The 16,429-nt window shown below is 41.0% G+C and overlaps 1 protein-coding gene across 2 annotated transcripts in view; it reads left to right on the top strand.

Annotated features, from left to right (window-relative positions):
• The window catches only part of PDZD2 (PDZ domain containing 2), a 430,456-nt gene that overhangs the window by 309,662 nt on the left and 104,365 nt on the right, over positions 1–16,429 (top strand). For both annotated transcript variants that reach the window (XM_077462905.1, XM_077462906.1), the window contains 2 exons: positions 2,562–2,676; positions 9,583–9,656. In XM_077462905.1, coding sequence (XP_077319031.1) covers positions 2,562–2,676; positions 9,583–9,656 — 189 coding nt within the window. The remainder of the gene's footprint in view (positions 1–2,561; positions 2,677–9,582; positions 9,657–16,429) is intronic.

Here is a 16,429-nt window from a genome sequence, read left to right on the forward strand (position 1 = left end):
TGTTACTACCGTACTTCAAAGTAGGCCTCCAGTCCTCCAGTTCAGTTTAATTTATCACTTCCCTTGTGCTATGTATCCTAGAACTTATTATTGCACAGGGACACAACTATCATACCTTTGCAAGACGTGCCATAATTTCTGGCCGCCATAATGCCTGAGACACTTTCACTACTGCTTTCGATGGCCTGGTCTTAAAATTTAGACTGCTGATATATACGACATTACGGCAACCTTTGCCATTCAAAACTTCTTAAAAGCTCTATTGTTGCCGAATGAGGAAAAGATTAACGCCACTGAGGCCTGCTAATGGTTTAGGAAGTAAATCATTGAAAATCAAAATAACGATATATCTGCTTCTGTCATTGCCTGTAATTGAAAACTTAGGGGGGAGCCATTTAAGAACTGCCGAATAGGAAACACATGCTCTTTGCAGGAGGCTGTGCTAATTTATGGATGAGAACAAGGTGGTCAAAGCATCACCTTTGCTTTCAGGACCTCTTATGATGTTTATTTTACTCAAATTTTAGCATGTGGCATAAGTTAAAATACATGTGTTGGGTAACTACAGTAGGGTATTATATTACTTTCTCAAAGTGACAAACCTGAGCAAACTAAGAAAAAAAATGCACAATTAGAGCTTAACTTTTGTCATAACAGTATGTCAAAATGAGCATTAGATCCAGAGTTTGGGGCAGCTGAAGTTTTTAGTAGATCTAGACTGCTCTTGTAAAAAAGAAAAAAAAGCTGGGCCTCATCTCTAGTGCCAGTTCACACTAACAAGATGCAGAAACCAGCGCAATTTCAGTGTCGGTTCCCGCATCACATAGGACTTCACACTGCCTTAAGTGAACTGCTGTGGGGGGTCAATAGAAAGTTAATGACACCCCCAGATCGGTTCGCATATCGCAGTGCGAATTGTCAAATGTTGCAGGAATCTGTGTTCACACTCATGCAATCCGATTCCCAAAAAAATGGTCCTGCACTATTTTGGTGCGAATACGATGCAAATTCAGCCATACAATAACATTGCAGTGTGAACCCAGCAAGCTTCCCACTTGCTGAGGCTGCCCTTTAATATTAAAGGATGAATTGGCTTTGGGGTTCTCAATCCAATCCTCCTCCAATTATCAACCACATCCAGGTGAAGTAGGGGACCAACAAAGAACACCTGCCTAAACAGACATTTTACCCCCCTGTGCTGTTTCAGATTCCCCACTGCCTTTGAATAAGCCCTGGTTGCTAAATGGTTATTAGCCCTGATTTTACTTTATGATGCCTCATTTCAACTGGATGTACAGAACTGCTAAATAAAGGATTGGATTGAGAAGTTTAGTGCATGCTTCAGTAATTAGTTTTTTTTTTTATTAATTTGTGATATGTTGGGTATTTAGCATTGGGTGACAAATTATATTCATAATTTGCCACAGATGTTATGATCTTTTCTTATGGCTAGGTGCCTAGATCCCCTACTGTATATTAAAAAAATAGATGCCCTATTTGTTTTTAATTATTTTTATTGCATTTTCAAAAGTGCAAAACCTTGCAGCAAAGGGTGACCACAAATACAAGTGGCAACCAAAGATGGCCACTCAGGGCCTCAACAGAGAAAAATAGTGTCTGCTGGCGCAATGTAACGTACAAAATATACAGAACTACCCAAAAATTCAAACAGAATCCCAATTGCACCTCAATCCAGAGATGACCTAGCAAAAGGCCAGGCATAAACCTGTAATCTGGTTTTGACAAGATATATCATTAATATCAGTCCCTGGATAAGAGAAAATGCCCTAGGACAGTGATGGCGAACCTTGGCACCCCAGATGTTTTGGAACTACATTTCCAATGATGCTCGACTACACTGCAGAGTGCATGAGCATCATGGGAAATGTAGTTCCAAAACATCTGGGGTGCCAATGTTCACCATCACTGTCCTAGGAGGTACTATCTGTACCACTGAGCTAGGTAAAAGCAGGATTGTAAAATAAACAGTAGGAACATCAGCGATTATACACAAATTGGGTAAATAAGACCACTCAGCCCTGGCCAACAAAGACGACTGAAGCAAGGATATCTTCACATGAAACCAAGTAGAGGTACGCTTAGGTGTTAGTGGAAGGTGTAGAGAGACAACTTTGCCACCCTCTGTCAAACGTTTTAGGACATGCTCTATAGAACAGAACTGTGGTATTGACCAAGGCCTTCCAAGAGGCCAAAGTAGGAGCAGTAGGTTTCTTCTAGTGTAAAATGATCGCCTTACCGGCGTAAGAGCATGATAAGTAGATTTCTAAGTGCTCTGGTAGGGGCCGCTTCTTCCACCAAGTGCAGCATACATATAGAGATTGTCAATGGCATAAGCAGGACTGAGACATCATTTATACATTTGGCTACCTCTGACCAGAATGACTGAACCACAGGGCAATGCCACACATGAATAAGCTGCTTTTATTTTTAACATTATTGTCTTAGGCAGCATGGAAGGGTGCATAGAAGGGGCATAGGTATGGATGAGATATAAGCAGAAATTCGTTACCAAGGTCTATTATTGTTGCCTTTGTCATTAGGGACTTGGGTTCAGCATCGTTGGAGGTCAGGATTCCGCCAGAGGGAGAATGGGAATCTTCGTGAAGACAATTTTCTCAAATGGAGCAGCAGCAGCTGATGGGAGGCTGAAAGAAGGTAAGGCCAAAAGACTGCAGGATACAAAAAAGAGGCATTCCAGTGCCTCATTGTTCAAGATTGGCCCAGGTGGATGTGATATACTGTCCTGGAGAGACTGCTCTCCGATTCACTGTGGGCCTTGACAAAGCGTTCAGAACTACTGTTCCCATTCTTGTTTATGGTAGTTGGCTGTTGAAGTCCAGGTTCCTTGGTCTAACAGAGACAGAAGCATCTCTGACATCATGTGACAGACCAAATAAACCTAGAAAGATGGTAGCAGAAAAAAATAGCACTGGCAGATTGGATATGTTGTGCAATATAAGAATTATTTATTAAGCAAGAATGATCAGAACAGGTTTTAGTTTTTTTGGGGGGGATTTCACCTCAAAGTAGCTTGGCTTAATTTACTGGGAGCAGAAGATATCAACTCTCATCTGTTGAGTCTTGCTGTAAACAACCTGTGTCGAACTCCTGGCAATGAAACTATCCGTTCTGATCATGCATTCCTTCTAAAATAATCCTTCTATCCTCCAGTACACCCATTCTATCAGCTTTCTGCTCTACATCTCAGCAGTGCAGTTAGTAATTTTTTGACCTACATAATTTCTGCGTTTATTCCAGACGAGGATTTTAAATTCATCTGTCCTTCCAGATCTAATCAGAAAAGCAAATCTATCATTTCTAGTCATTTTGTGAAGCCTTTCTGTGAGGAGCATGTGACCTAGATAAAGCAGACGCACAGCTGAGAGTTCGGCTATTCCCATTCCTTTACTTTTTTCAGCGCTCACGCAAGGATTTTTTGTTGAGTCATTTAATAACCCCTTATTCACCATCGATGACAGCTATGCTATTTTTGTTGGAAGTCCTCCCTTGTTATGTTACAGCAGAAAGGTCTTTGGACGAAAAAGAGAAAAATACCCCTGAGGTGTTTAAGGCACAATAAGTTTATAGATAATAAAGAGTATTGAAAGTATTATAGTACAAAAATTAATTTTATTGTTGCACATAATAGCTTAAATATGGAATGCATAAACTGTTCATAACATTGTCACCATGTTTTGACAAGACATATATGAAGTCCTCTTGCACCCAACGCGTGTCGGAGTACAGTTTCCTCCTCCTTCTTCATGGGTGTTGGAAGAGGAAAAATGTATCTATAACATAGTTGGAAAACGATCAATATTTTATAGTGCATAATTACAGTGGAACAAAACACTTGTAAGGATAATTAGTAAATACTTACATGTGTTGGGTGACAGAATGAGTGAAACGTTCCATTATGTTGTCTTTGGACATTCGTTTAGCATGAAAAGCTGCAGAAAACACCAAATATACTTTTTCCAGTTTTCTATAGCGCTCAAAATAATAGGGAGTGTTCATTTGGTATATGTGTTGCTTTGGTGACCAATCAGATCTCATCTTTTATTCTATAGAAAAATAAACTATAGAATCCAGTCACTAGATTCAACAATTTTGCCTTTGTTAATCTATTATTTTCCATTTTTATTATCTTATAATTCGAGAGGAGCTAATATGCTTCTCTGTGGCAGACACAGGTAATACCGCGCTTGAAAAATAATAAAACAAATATGCAAAAAAGCAGCAGCAAACGGCGCGATAACACAGAAAATTTTATAAAATTGGAAAAAGCTGCGCTACAAAGTCTCAATGTATTGAGTCCACAGCAACTAGCATACTGATATGGAAAACGGTCAATTAACCATATATGAACTGAAAGTCACTTGGAAGTTTAAGAACACCACGATGTGCACACACAGACAGAGTGCCCAACCACCGTAGCTGTAGATTCTGCTTACCAGACGGCAAGTTTTAAAAGTAGGTGGATTTCGCCCAGCCTAGGCCTTTAAACTATGGCAGCGATGTCGGATGGTAATGACCGTTCCCTCTATCCTGCTAAAATAACCGTGCCTGTCCAATGGATGCTGATCATAGGCTCCCACTCTTGACTTGGATAATTGTATTTACTCTAACCTAAGTTTCCATCAGACCCACTAACAGAGCAAAAAATCATTATGGTTTTGTAAAGTGCATTGAGAAGCCACCTTTTAAAGGGTGCTATATAAAATAAAGATTATTTTTACTACAGTTTTTTATTTTTATAAGAAAATATGGGAGTAATGAGAAATTCCTTTAATGCATACACTGCTAAAAGCAAAAAGCCCATTTTTAGTTGGATGGGGACAGATTATACCCTCTGTTCTGTATTATTTTTTATATTGCTGTCCATGCTTCCCAAAGAAAACCGCTCCATTTTTTATGGTACAGACCTCTAAGAAGTGATGGAACATCTACTCAACAAAAAAATGGCTTGAGCTAAGTTTTGAAGTCCAAATATGCCCTTCAGGAAAACACTTTTAATCAAATCTGGGTGCCTAAAACAATAAGGAATCTGCTTCCTCACTTCTCGTTCATAATTCAGTTGCACTATGAGCAAAAGCCACCATGCATCACACTTCCCATCAGATAGGAAGCGTTGCACTGACTAAGGGACCAGAGGTCCAGCAGATGCAGGCTGACTCCTGACACTCTGCTGTCCATTCCATTTCAACATGCTTTGGAAGGGGGGAGGGGGTGGAGTTGGATTGTGGGTTTTGTAGCTGAATGCAGATGTTTCACAGCAGCACCCCCCCCTCCCCAAACCCCCGACTGGGCAAGACTGCAGAGAGGAATGCCCCCAGAACTGGCCAATAAAGGCCTCTGCGATTTGTGGTTTGCTTGTTGGCATGCATGTTTCAGGGAGTGAGGTCAATACTACATATACCAACTGCAGATGCCAGTGTATGTGGCAGAATCGGCTGGAGTAAAGTTGTGTAAAAAGTACATGGGTGAAAAAATATATTGCAGGCACTAGGGAAACAGAACTGACTAAAATACAACCCCAATTCCAAAACAATTCCAAAACTCTTGGGATGCTGTGTAAAATCTACATAAATAACAGAATGCAATGATTTGCAGTTCTCATTAACCCATATTTTATTTGCAATGTTTAATCTGTGAAAATATACAATTTTAAGGGAAAAAATTTAATTTTGAAATTTGGCATTAAACAAAAAGCAAAGTTGGACTTTAAAGCGCACCTTTGCCTAGACCAGCCATTTTTAACCAGGGTTCCATGGAACCCTAAGGTTCCTATGGAGGTTGTGAAGGGTTCCTTCTGATGATGCCTACAGAGTCCAGCAAAGCCAGTATCATGACACCAAATAACGTTTTAGCTGTCTTTTAAGGGTGGCATTCTGAGCACCACTTTAAGGGGGAACGTTCTTCCTACTGACCACCAATATAAGGGGCATTGTTCCTATTGAATGCTGATGAATCGGTTTTAGTAAGGGTTCCTCGAGAAATAAAAATCATTTTTGGGGTTCCTCTAGGGTTAAAAAGGTTGAAAAAGCCCGGCCTAGACTATGAACTTTAAGTATGACTATGAAACTAGCTCTCCCTGGCCTCTCTAGCTGCTTGTAGTGTGAAAAATGTATTCTCAAAGGTCACAACAAAGAGGCTAAAGTCCGGTTTCAGTTGGTTTCTAATAGCTTAGACACATCCGCTAAATTGAAGGCTGGCAGGATGTCAAGATCCTGTTGTATAGTGCCTTGAAAAAGTATTCATACACCTTTTTAATTTTCCACATTTTGTCATCTTACAACCAAAAACTTACATTTTATTGTATTGGGGTTTTGTGTGATAGACCAACACAAAGTGGCATATAATTGTGAAGTGGAAAGAAAATGATAAATGGTTTTCATAATTTTTTACAAATATGTGAAAAGTGTGGTGTGCATTTGTATTCAGCCCCCCCTGAGTGAAAACTTCTGTAGAACCGCCTTTTGCTGCAATTAAAGCTGCGAGTCTTTGGAGATGTCTCTACCAGCTTTGCACATCTACAGAGTGACATTATTGCCCCCCCCCCCCCTTCTTTGCAAAATAGCTCAAGCTCTGTCAGATTGGATGGAGAGCATCTGTGAACAGCAATTTTCAAGTCTTGCCACAGATTCTCAATTGGATTTAGGTCTGGACTTTGACTGGGCCATTCTAATACATAAATATGCTTTGATCTACACCATTCCATTGTAGCTCTGGCTGTATGTTTAGGGTCGTCATCCTGCTGGAAGGTGGAACCTCCGCCCCAGTCTTAAGTCTTTTGCAGACTCTTAACAGGTTTTCTTCTAAGATTGCCCTGTATTTGTCTCCAGCCATTTTCCATCAGCTCTGACCAGCTTCCCTGTCTCTGCTGAAGAAAATCATCCCTACAACATGATGCTGCCACACCATGCTTCACGGTGGGGATGGTGTGTTCAGGGTGATGTGCAGTGTTGGTTTTCCACCACACATAGTGTTTTGCTTTTAGGCCAAAAAGTAAAATTTTGGTCTCATCTGACCAGAGCACCTTCTTCCCCATGTTTTCTGTGTCCCCCACATGGCTTCTCACAAATTGCAAACAAGACTTCTTATGGCTTTCTTTCAACACAACTTTTTTGCCACTCCATTTCCATAAAGGCCAGATTTGTGGAGTCACAACTAATAGTTGTCCTGTGGACAGATTCTCCCATCTGAGCTGTGGATCTCTGCAGCTGCTCCAGAGTTACCATTGGTCTCTTGGCTGCTTCTCTGATTAATGCTCTCCTTGCCCGACCTGTCAGTTTAGGTGGACGGCCATGTCTTGGTAGGTTTGCAGTTGTGCCATACTATTTCCATTTTCAGATGATGGATTGGACAGTGCTCCCTGAGATGTTCAAAGCTTGGGATATTTTTTATAACCTAACCCTGCTTTACACTTCTCCATAACTTTATCCCTGACCTGTCTGGTGTGTTCCTTGGCCTTCATGATGCGGTTTGTTCACTAAGGTTCTCGAACAAACCTCTGAAGACTTCACAGAACAGCTGTATTTATATTGAGATTAAATTACACACAGGTTGACTCTACTAATTAGGTGACTAATTGGTTCCACTATATTTTAGTTAGGGTCCTTTCATGCGAGTGCTCTGCCTGACGGACTCCGCTTTGCTCAGCAGGAGATCGATCTGCTGATCCTCGCTGAGCAGGCAGATGACAGATCTGTCTCCACTCACTGCACAGAGGTAAACCTGTCAGATCCCAGCTCTCCTCTACGAGGAGATCGGATGAAAATGGGTTGCCTGTCTGTCTTCCTATCCCATCCTCCAGACAGATGGAAAATAGGGTTTCCATCTGTCTGGATTTCACGGATCAGATAAAGGGTGTCAGCAGACATGTCACCGCTAACATCCACCGCTCTATAGGGCTAAATGGAGTCTCCAATCAGGTCCACCTGAAAAACTGACAGTCGAAGCTAATTGGAAGGCCTGTGTGAAAAGGGCCTTAGGGGGGTATCAGAGTAAAGGGGGGGGGGCTGCAAAAGGCAACTACTGCATTTCCTAACTGTAAGGCGCCAGATGAGGACGGGTTGCCAGTGGAGGTGTACGAACAATAAGATAATTATGCTAAGCAGCAGGCAACCATACCCATACCCTTACCATACACTGAGAGTAGGGGGGGCTGAATACAAATGCACACCACACTTTTCAGATATTTATTTGTAAAAAAATTGGAATATTTATTTTCCTTCCACTTCACAATTATGTGCCACTTTGTGTTGATCTAACACATAAAATCCCAATAAAATACATTAAAGTTTTTGGTTGTAACATGACAAAATGTGGAAAATTTCAAGGCACTGTAATAGTAAAAGTTAGTACAGGTTTACAAATGTGCGATTTTTTTTTTTTTTTTACAAGGAGTCTGGTGCGATTTCATTCACTGCTTCAGGTGCGATTCAGGTGTGAATTATTAAAGCGTATGACACTTAAAATTGCACCTGAACTGGACTAAGAAAAAGCATAGGATTCTTTTTAGGAAAAAAAAAAGCACTGCGGTCGGCCCGCACATATGTGAGCCGTCTCCATAGAGAGTCGGTTTGGTTCACGTGCTATGTGAAACGGATGCGGTTCATCTCGCATATATGTGAACCGAGGCTTAGTTTTAGCTAAACCAATATAATAACAAATGATCTAATTTGCAATACCCGTGTTGCTTATATACAGTGTTGGGTAAGCCATGACAGGTCTAAACTGTAAATCTACTTCAGACATTGGAGTCATGCACTTTCTTTGTGAGGGTGGCCATAATTATCCTCCATGGTCTCTGTGTACATCTAGCGTAGCCACCCTCCTTGCATTAGTATGTGCAGATGCAACTTAAATCTCATCGCCATGCTGTTTATTCTTCTTTATTCTTCAGAATCAGATGGGAGGGCATGCTTACACTTTAAATGCCTATGTAAGGATCTTGGGAGATGCAGTCTTGCTTATATATTCCTCTACCCTGGAGACCTTGAAAGTGACATTTCCATTTCATTCTGAGGCTGGAGCAGTGTATGTATCAGCATAATCATTGTACTACTGTATCAGCATAATCATTGTACTACTGTATCAGCATAATCATTGTACTACTAAAGCCAACACCAAAATGGGAATGCCACTTCCAAGGTCTCCAGGGTAGAGCAAAATATAAGCAAACGTAAATCCACTTTCTAAAGCTCGTTCAGCAAAATAATCCAAGAGGTGGGGTCTAATTTTAATATTAGTGACTTGAACATGTTTTCTTCTACAAGGGATTAGTGATGTTTTGAGATTTGTTTGCTGGTGTTGTGAATTTTGAAGATGAATTTCTCCAGGGTCTCTGAGGCTACTGAGGTGAATGAGGGTGTGCTTTAAAGTACTTGTAAAGCTTGTTAAGAATATACTATACACTATACATATTTTAGTTTTCAGCATCTTTAAATGGTTAATGTCTTTTTGAGTCTGTTTAAAAAAAAAAAGTTTCTCTGATGTTTTTTCTGTGCTCTTTATTGTTCAAATGACCCTACTGTGATATATATGTATTTTTCACAGGAGATGAACTTCTGGAAGTCAATGGAGAATCATTACAGGGACTGACCCACCAGGAGGCTATTCATACATTTAAGGTATCAAGAAAGACAGATTATTTCATAGAGATACACTGTAATCCTGCACACAATGGCCTCATAGTGATAATGCTTTTCCTGACCTTCCACCGCTCTGTCTGCCAGAATCCTGAATGAGCAGCGATAGTTTATCACAGTCTCTACCTAGTAGCTTTCCGTCGGAGGTGACATGGGTGGGATTAGGATAAAGGTTACCAGTCAGACATGCTATATATAGCTCTATATAGCTCCATCAATGTCCTGCTTTTAATCTCTACTTCTTACCAGGTCCAGATAAGGGCACGTTTAAGAAAACATTGCTGCCCTTCTAATCTTTTCTTCCTTTATATATATGTGCCAAGCATTACATAAACCAGAACGTCATTTGATACTCACACATATGACACTCATTTAAACTCTGTTTGAAAAATTAGCATTCTCCGTTTCAACAAGACTATTAAAATTATAATTCTTTGTAAAAATACTAAATTCTTATCATTAGCAGAGAATTCCCTGACCGGGGGCGTTGCTAGGTCTGCCAAAGATCTGGGGCTAGAGCTCATAGCAGCCCTCATCAACCTTTTTGCATGCCCTCAGGGGGGACTGGTGGTAAGCAATCTTTCACGCGTGATGGCTGGTGTTGGCGCTTCAATCACCCTGACTCCATATCAACCATGGTGCCCTGATGATTGAAGTGCATTAATTCTATTGTTACATTCTAATATATGATGAAGTGGTTCAACTCACCATACTGCAGAATCAGTGGGAGCCCTAGGCGTGTCACTTGCCACATCTCCTGCCACCAGATGCAGCATGTTACTTGCCACCGTCACCTGCCACTAGATGTGTATTGTCACTTTCGCCTGGCAGCAGATGTGGATTGTCACTTGCTATGTCACCTGCCACCATTTGCAGATTGCCACGTCACCTGCCACCATTTGCAGATTGCCACATCTCTTGCCACCATTTGCAGATTGTCACTTGCCACGTCACCTGCCACATCACCTGCCACCATTTGCAGATTGTCACTTGCCACATCTCCTCGCACCATTTGCAGATTGCCACATTTCCTGCCACCATTTGCAGATTGTCACTTGCCAAGTCACTGGCCACCAGATGTGGGTTGTCACTTGCCAACTGATGTGGATTGTCCCTTGCCATGCCAGCCAGTGCCATCAATGTATTGATGCTGCATTGGTGGCAGGCTGACAGCACTGGTCCATTTAGTGAGAGCAGGAGAGGGGTGATGTGGGGCGGGCAGTGAGAGATGATGTAATCTAGCTACTCCCTGCTGCACCTCCAACATTGAAGCAAGGGGATCTGGCTGCAAAGTGGAGCTCCATGATGACAGGAAGCAGGTGACATCCACTCTACCGTGCTGTGAGGGCGGAAGAGCGCTGTGATGTGTGGCAGCAGTGAAAGATGATGTAATCTCTCTGCTGCTCGCTGCACCTAGCTCCCAAATTGAAGAGACCTGGCTGTGAAGGGCGGTGATGTGGAGCGGGCGGAGAAAGATGTCATCTCTGCTCGTCCGCCCACTTGCTTCTCTCCTCTCCTCCGCCTCTCTCATGCAGCCAGCCTGCCCGCCACAGCACCCGCTACCCGCTGGTTAGGCAGGGACCCTGCGGCAAGAGATTCGGGGCTATGGGCCCCATATTCGGGCCTATAGCCACCCCTGCCCCTGACTGTGTATTAAAACCTTCACTCAAAACAACTTATTGTAAAAGTACTATAAATTTTCTTCTAAAAGTATAACTAAAGTCCATTATTTTTTTAGTTTGGGTCAGAGATGAGAAGGATTAGAACATGTCAGGATTTATTTTCGTCTGTTGCCACATTAGGGTGATTTACCATTTGTCTTGTTTACCATTATCACTGAAAGTGAAAGAAAATCACAAATTTTTGGTTGCCACCAGAACAGGAATAACAAGGAAATCTTCCAATAGGGGGCACTAGTGCTGATGACACCTGGATATTTCCTCACTTTGGAAGGATTTCCTCCCACTTTTGGCCATGGCACAGCAAGTGAAAGGATACAGTCAGGTCTATAAATATTGGGACATCAACACAATTCTAATTTGTTTGGCTCTATACACCTCCATAATGGGTTTGAAATGAAACAAACAATGTGTACTTTAACTGCAGACTTTCAGCTTTAATTTGAAGGTATTTACATCCAAATCAGGTGAACGGTGTAGGAATTACAACAGTTTGTATATTTGCCTCCCACTTTTTAAGGGACCAAAAGCAATTGGCTGCTCAGCTGTTCCATGGGCAGATATGTGTTATTCCCTCATTATCCCATTTACAAGGAGCAGATAAAAGTTCCAGAGTTCATTTCAAGTGTGCTATTTGCATTTGGAATCTGTTGCTGTCAACTCTCAATATGATATCCATAGAGCTGTCACGATCAGTGAAGCAAGCCATCATTAGGCTGAAAAAACAAAACAAACCCATCAGAGAGATAGCAAAAACACTAGGTGTGGCCAAATCAACTGTTTGGAACATCCTTAAAAAGAAAGAACGCACCGGTGAGCTCAGCAACACCAAAAGACCCAGAAGACCACGGAAAACAACTGTGGTGGATGACTGAAGAATTCTTTCCCTGGAGAAGAAAACACCCTTCACAACAATTGGCCAGATTAAGAACACTCTCCAGGAGGTAGGTGTATGTGTGTCAAAGTCAACAAACAAGAGAAGACTTCACCAGAGTGACTACAGAGGGTTCACCACAAGATGTAAACCATTGGTGAGCCTCAAAAACAGGAAGGCCAGATTAGAGTTTGCCAAACAACATTTAAAAAAACCTTCACAGTTCTGGAACAACATCCTATGGACAGAGGAGACCAAGATCAACTTGTACCAGAATTTTGGGAAGAGAAGAGTATGGAGAAGGAAAGGAACTGCTCATTATCCAAAGCATACCACCTCATCAGTGAAGCATGGTGGTGGTAGTGTAATGGATGTGATTAATGTGCTCATGATGAAATGTCTATTGCAATATATGCTTTATATACCTAACCTATATATCAGCTTCTACACCGAATAAGCCTTAAGACATATTCAGATATTTTGCAAAGCTTAGGAACTGGACTGACAGTCAACAGTTAACGAAAAGTTTGCACCTGCTTCCGAGAATACATTCAGAATATAACAACATAACACCAATGGATTAAAAAGAAGCAAGAAATGCTGCAGAAATGCTTGCAAGAGCAAAGCTACTTCCTCAAATGAGCACCCAGCTAAAACCAATGTTTTAGCACCATATGCATTTTTATATTTGTGGTTTGTATGCGCCAGTCTTGTTGACGTATCTCCTAATCTTTAATGGAATTTTATAAAGATCTTGAGAAGTGGAAATATTAAACAGAAAGTATTTTACTCTGAACTGGTGTCGGCGTATTACTTCAGAGCGTGCATGCTTTTATATTCAATCTGATCAGGGGTGGATATAATATCGGACTTTTGTTCTGATCCAAAACAGTAGTGCCATGGCGTGGGCATGTATGGCTGCCAATGGAACTGGTTCTCTTGTATTTATTGATGATTTGACTGCTGAATTCTGAAGTGTAGATGGACAATGACCCGAAGCATACTGCGAAAGCAACCAAAGACTTTTTTAAGGGAAAGAAGTAAAATGTTATACAATGGCCATGTCAATCACCTGACCTGCATCCGATTGAGCATGCATTTCACTTGCTGAAGACTAAACTGAAGGGAAAATGCCCCAAGAACAAGCGGCAACTGAAGACAGTTACAGTAGAGGCCTGGCAGAGCTTCACCAGGGATGAAACCCAGCGTCTGGTGATGTCCATGCGTTCCAGACTTCAGGCTGTAATTGACTGCAAAGGATTTGCAACCCAGTATTAAAAAGTGAAAGTTTGATGGATGATTGTTAATCTGCCCCATTACTTTTGGTCCCTTAAAAAGTGGGAGGCACATATACAAACTGTTGTAATTCCTACACTGTTCACCTTACGTTTGGATGTAAATACCCTCAAATTAAAGATGAAAGTCTGTAGTTAAAGCACATCTTGTTCATTTAATTTCAAATGTATTGTGACAGTGTATAGAGCCAAAAAGATTAGAATTGTGTTGTAATGTGTCCCAATATTTATGGACCTGACTGTATCTCCCCAATGGGAAACAGATGGAGAGAAAAAACTGAGGGTTCTAACGCTCCCTATCCAAAATATTAGGGTTTTAACTAGGGATGCACTGATAACAAGTTTGTTTTTTACAACCAGTACTGATACTATTTTTTTATTTTTATTTATTTTTTTAGTAATCGCCAATACAAATTACCAATACCTACTGCAATGGTTTTGCTTACACTTCAGCTGTCAGCAATGGTACAAAGTATTGAAAAGTTATTTATAAATTAGATTTTTTTTTTTTTTTTACATTTTGCGCTTTTTTTCAATGTTTAACATGGAAATCTATGTTAAAGGTGTAAAAATATTAACGAACGAAGCAAACAAAAAAAGTGTTTTAACCACCTCCCACCCGGCCACTGCACATAAATGGCCGGGTGGTCCTTTCCTCGTTCTGAGGGGATGTTCAGGAACGTCCCTCAGAACAAGCGCTCACATCGCGGCCACGAGACGCATTGCTGCTCGATCCTGTGATTGTTATGATCACAGAATCCAGCTGAGCAGAGATCAGGATATGGACACTGTGATTGGCCCTTCCGATCACACGGCAGCTGTGTCCAATCACAGCCGTCACAATGTAAACAGAGAAGTGTGTCTTTGTGACAGTTCTCCCCGCCGAGCTTAGTGAGACCTCAGGGGAGGAGGGGGAATCTACAGATCTGTGACCGCTCCCTGTGTGAGGATGATTTTATATAGAGAGCTGTTACAGATCACCCCACAACCAGTAAGTACACCAAGCTCCACTGATACCCCTCTCCCCATACACATGTCAGTGTCCCCATAAAATATCTGTCTGTCCCCCATCACTGCCAACACCAAATAAACACAGATTTGTTTTTTTTTTAAAGAAAAGTAGCAGCATAATGTTTGGTAAAAATTTATCAAGAGAAATTACTTATTTGCAAAATTTTATAACAGAACTAAGAAAAATGCTTTTTTTTTCAAACTTTACAGCCTTTTTTTTATTATTTGTAGCATAAAAAAATAACCCCAGTGGTGATTACATATCACCAAAAGAAAGCTCTATTTGTTTGGGAAAAAAGTATAAAAATGTCATTTGAGTACAGTGTTACATGACTACACAATTCTCATTCAAAGTTTGACGGCGCTAAAAGCTGAAAATTGGTCAGGGAAGGAGGGAGGTGAAAGTGCCCAGTATTGAAGTGGTTAAATATTAATAGTTTATAGAATGGAAGTAAGGCAGATTAGAGTAAATTAAGAGGAACATTAAAAAAACAAAAAAACATTTGGCTGTATTTGAAGCAAAATTTCTTATCAAGCCGGTTCATGGGAAATTGATGAATGTCTGGCTATACATTGATCAAAATTCAGCCGGTTCCTTTATAACTGGTAATATAGATAAAAAATGCACATGAATCCACTCGCTAGTCTAACAAAAAGATCAAAGGGTTAATCGGTCAATATGACGGGCTTCCTCCCATGGAGCAGAATAAATATACATAAACAGAAAAAGAGAGAAATGAGACTATAGTGGGCTCACGACTGCTCACAACGGGGAAAGAAAGCAACAAAGTAGTATATTTTGATCATCAAAAGGTAAACTTTAGTGAAAAAAAATGCACAAACATCTAAAAAAGAAATCCCACAGGTGTATCGCATACCCACACCTGTGAGATCCTTCCCTTCACAATACCACATAGTCAAAACATGAAGCTGTAGAAAAAAATGAAACAAACAAAACAACGTTGTGTAGTAAAAACTATACAATATGCTGCTGTCAACTATATAACCCCCCACTACCTTGTAACCCTGATATTGCACATAAAAGTTTAGTAAGCCAGGTATAGAGCATAGCAGTACTTTCTCATAATTGACCACACCAGATCCATATTATGGAATGTATTTATAGTCTATAAAGATCCAGCAGGAGGGAAAATATATGTTCACTTCCCACGTAATCACTTGTCAAAAATCTTATTTTAGCTGGTATAACAAGTATGCAGCAAAAAGGCAGTCCAGTAATTGGAGAGTATACAGTCAACTGATGCATAAATGAAAAGGCAGTTCCCAAACACTTCCACAGAGTATAACAGTGTAATAAGCCTCAAACAATATGGAGAGTGGGGGATCTATGTTGCGTGGTATAAGTCCATAGGTCTTGTCCTATCCCAAGACACGCACGTCAGCCGCCAACTGTCTGGCTATATGGTCATATAGATGAATAGAGACTCTGAATATACCGGTAACATACCGTTCATGATGCTGATCTGTCCATCAGATCACCGCAATCCTGCCATCAGGAAGTGTCCAAGGGGAATTAATCCACAGTGTAGAGGATTCCCACCATAGTGCAAGCGGACAGACCACAGGCGGAGTGGTTACCAGACAGATACTCGCTAAACAGTGTTGGTCAGCGTGAAGGAGCAAACCCTCTTAAACATCCGGGTCATCAATAGTCTCCAAAGGGATAAGTCCGCACAGGCATCCAGCAGAGGGAGCTCTAAGTGAAAAAGTCACCAGTATAGTTGTGTCAAAAGAAAAAAGTCTATGCAATAACCCAAAACGGCCATCAAAGTTTAGAGTCACAGTGTAATAACAGTGTAATACCCCTCAAACAATATGGAGAATCTATGTTGCAAGGTGTAAGTCCAAGGAACTTGTCCTATCTGAAGACACACG

Source organism: Lithobates pipiens, unplaced genomic scaffold, assembly GCF_037356315.1.
Source record: "Lithobates pipiens isolate NorthernLeopardFrog02 unplaced genomic scaffold, aLitPip1_a1.2 Scaffold_3, whole genome shotgun sequence".
NCBI classification, from domain to species: Eukaryota; Metazoa; Chordata; class Amphibia; order Anura; family Ranidae; genus Lithobates; species Lithobates pipiens.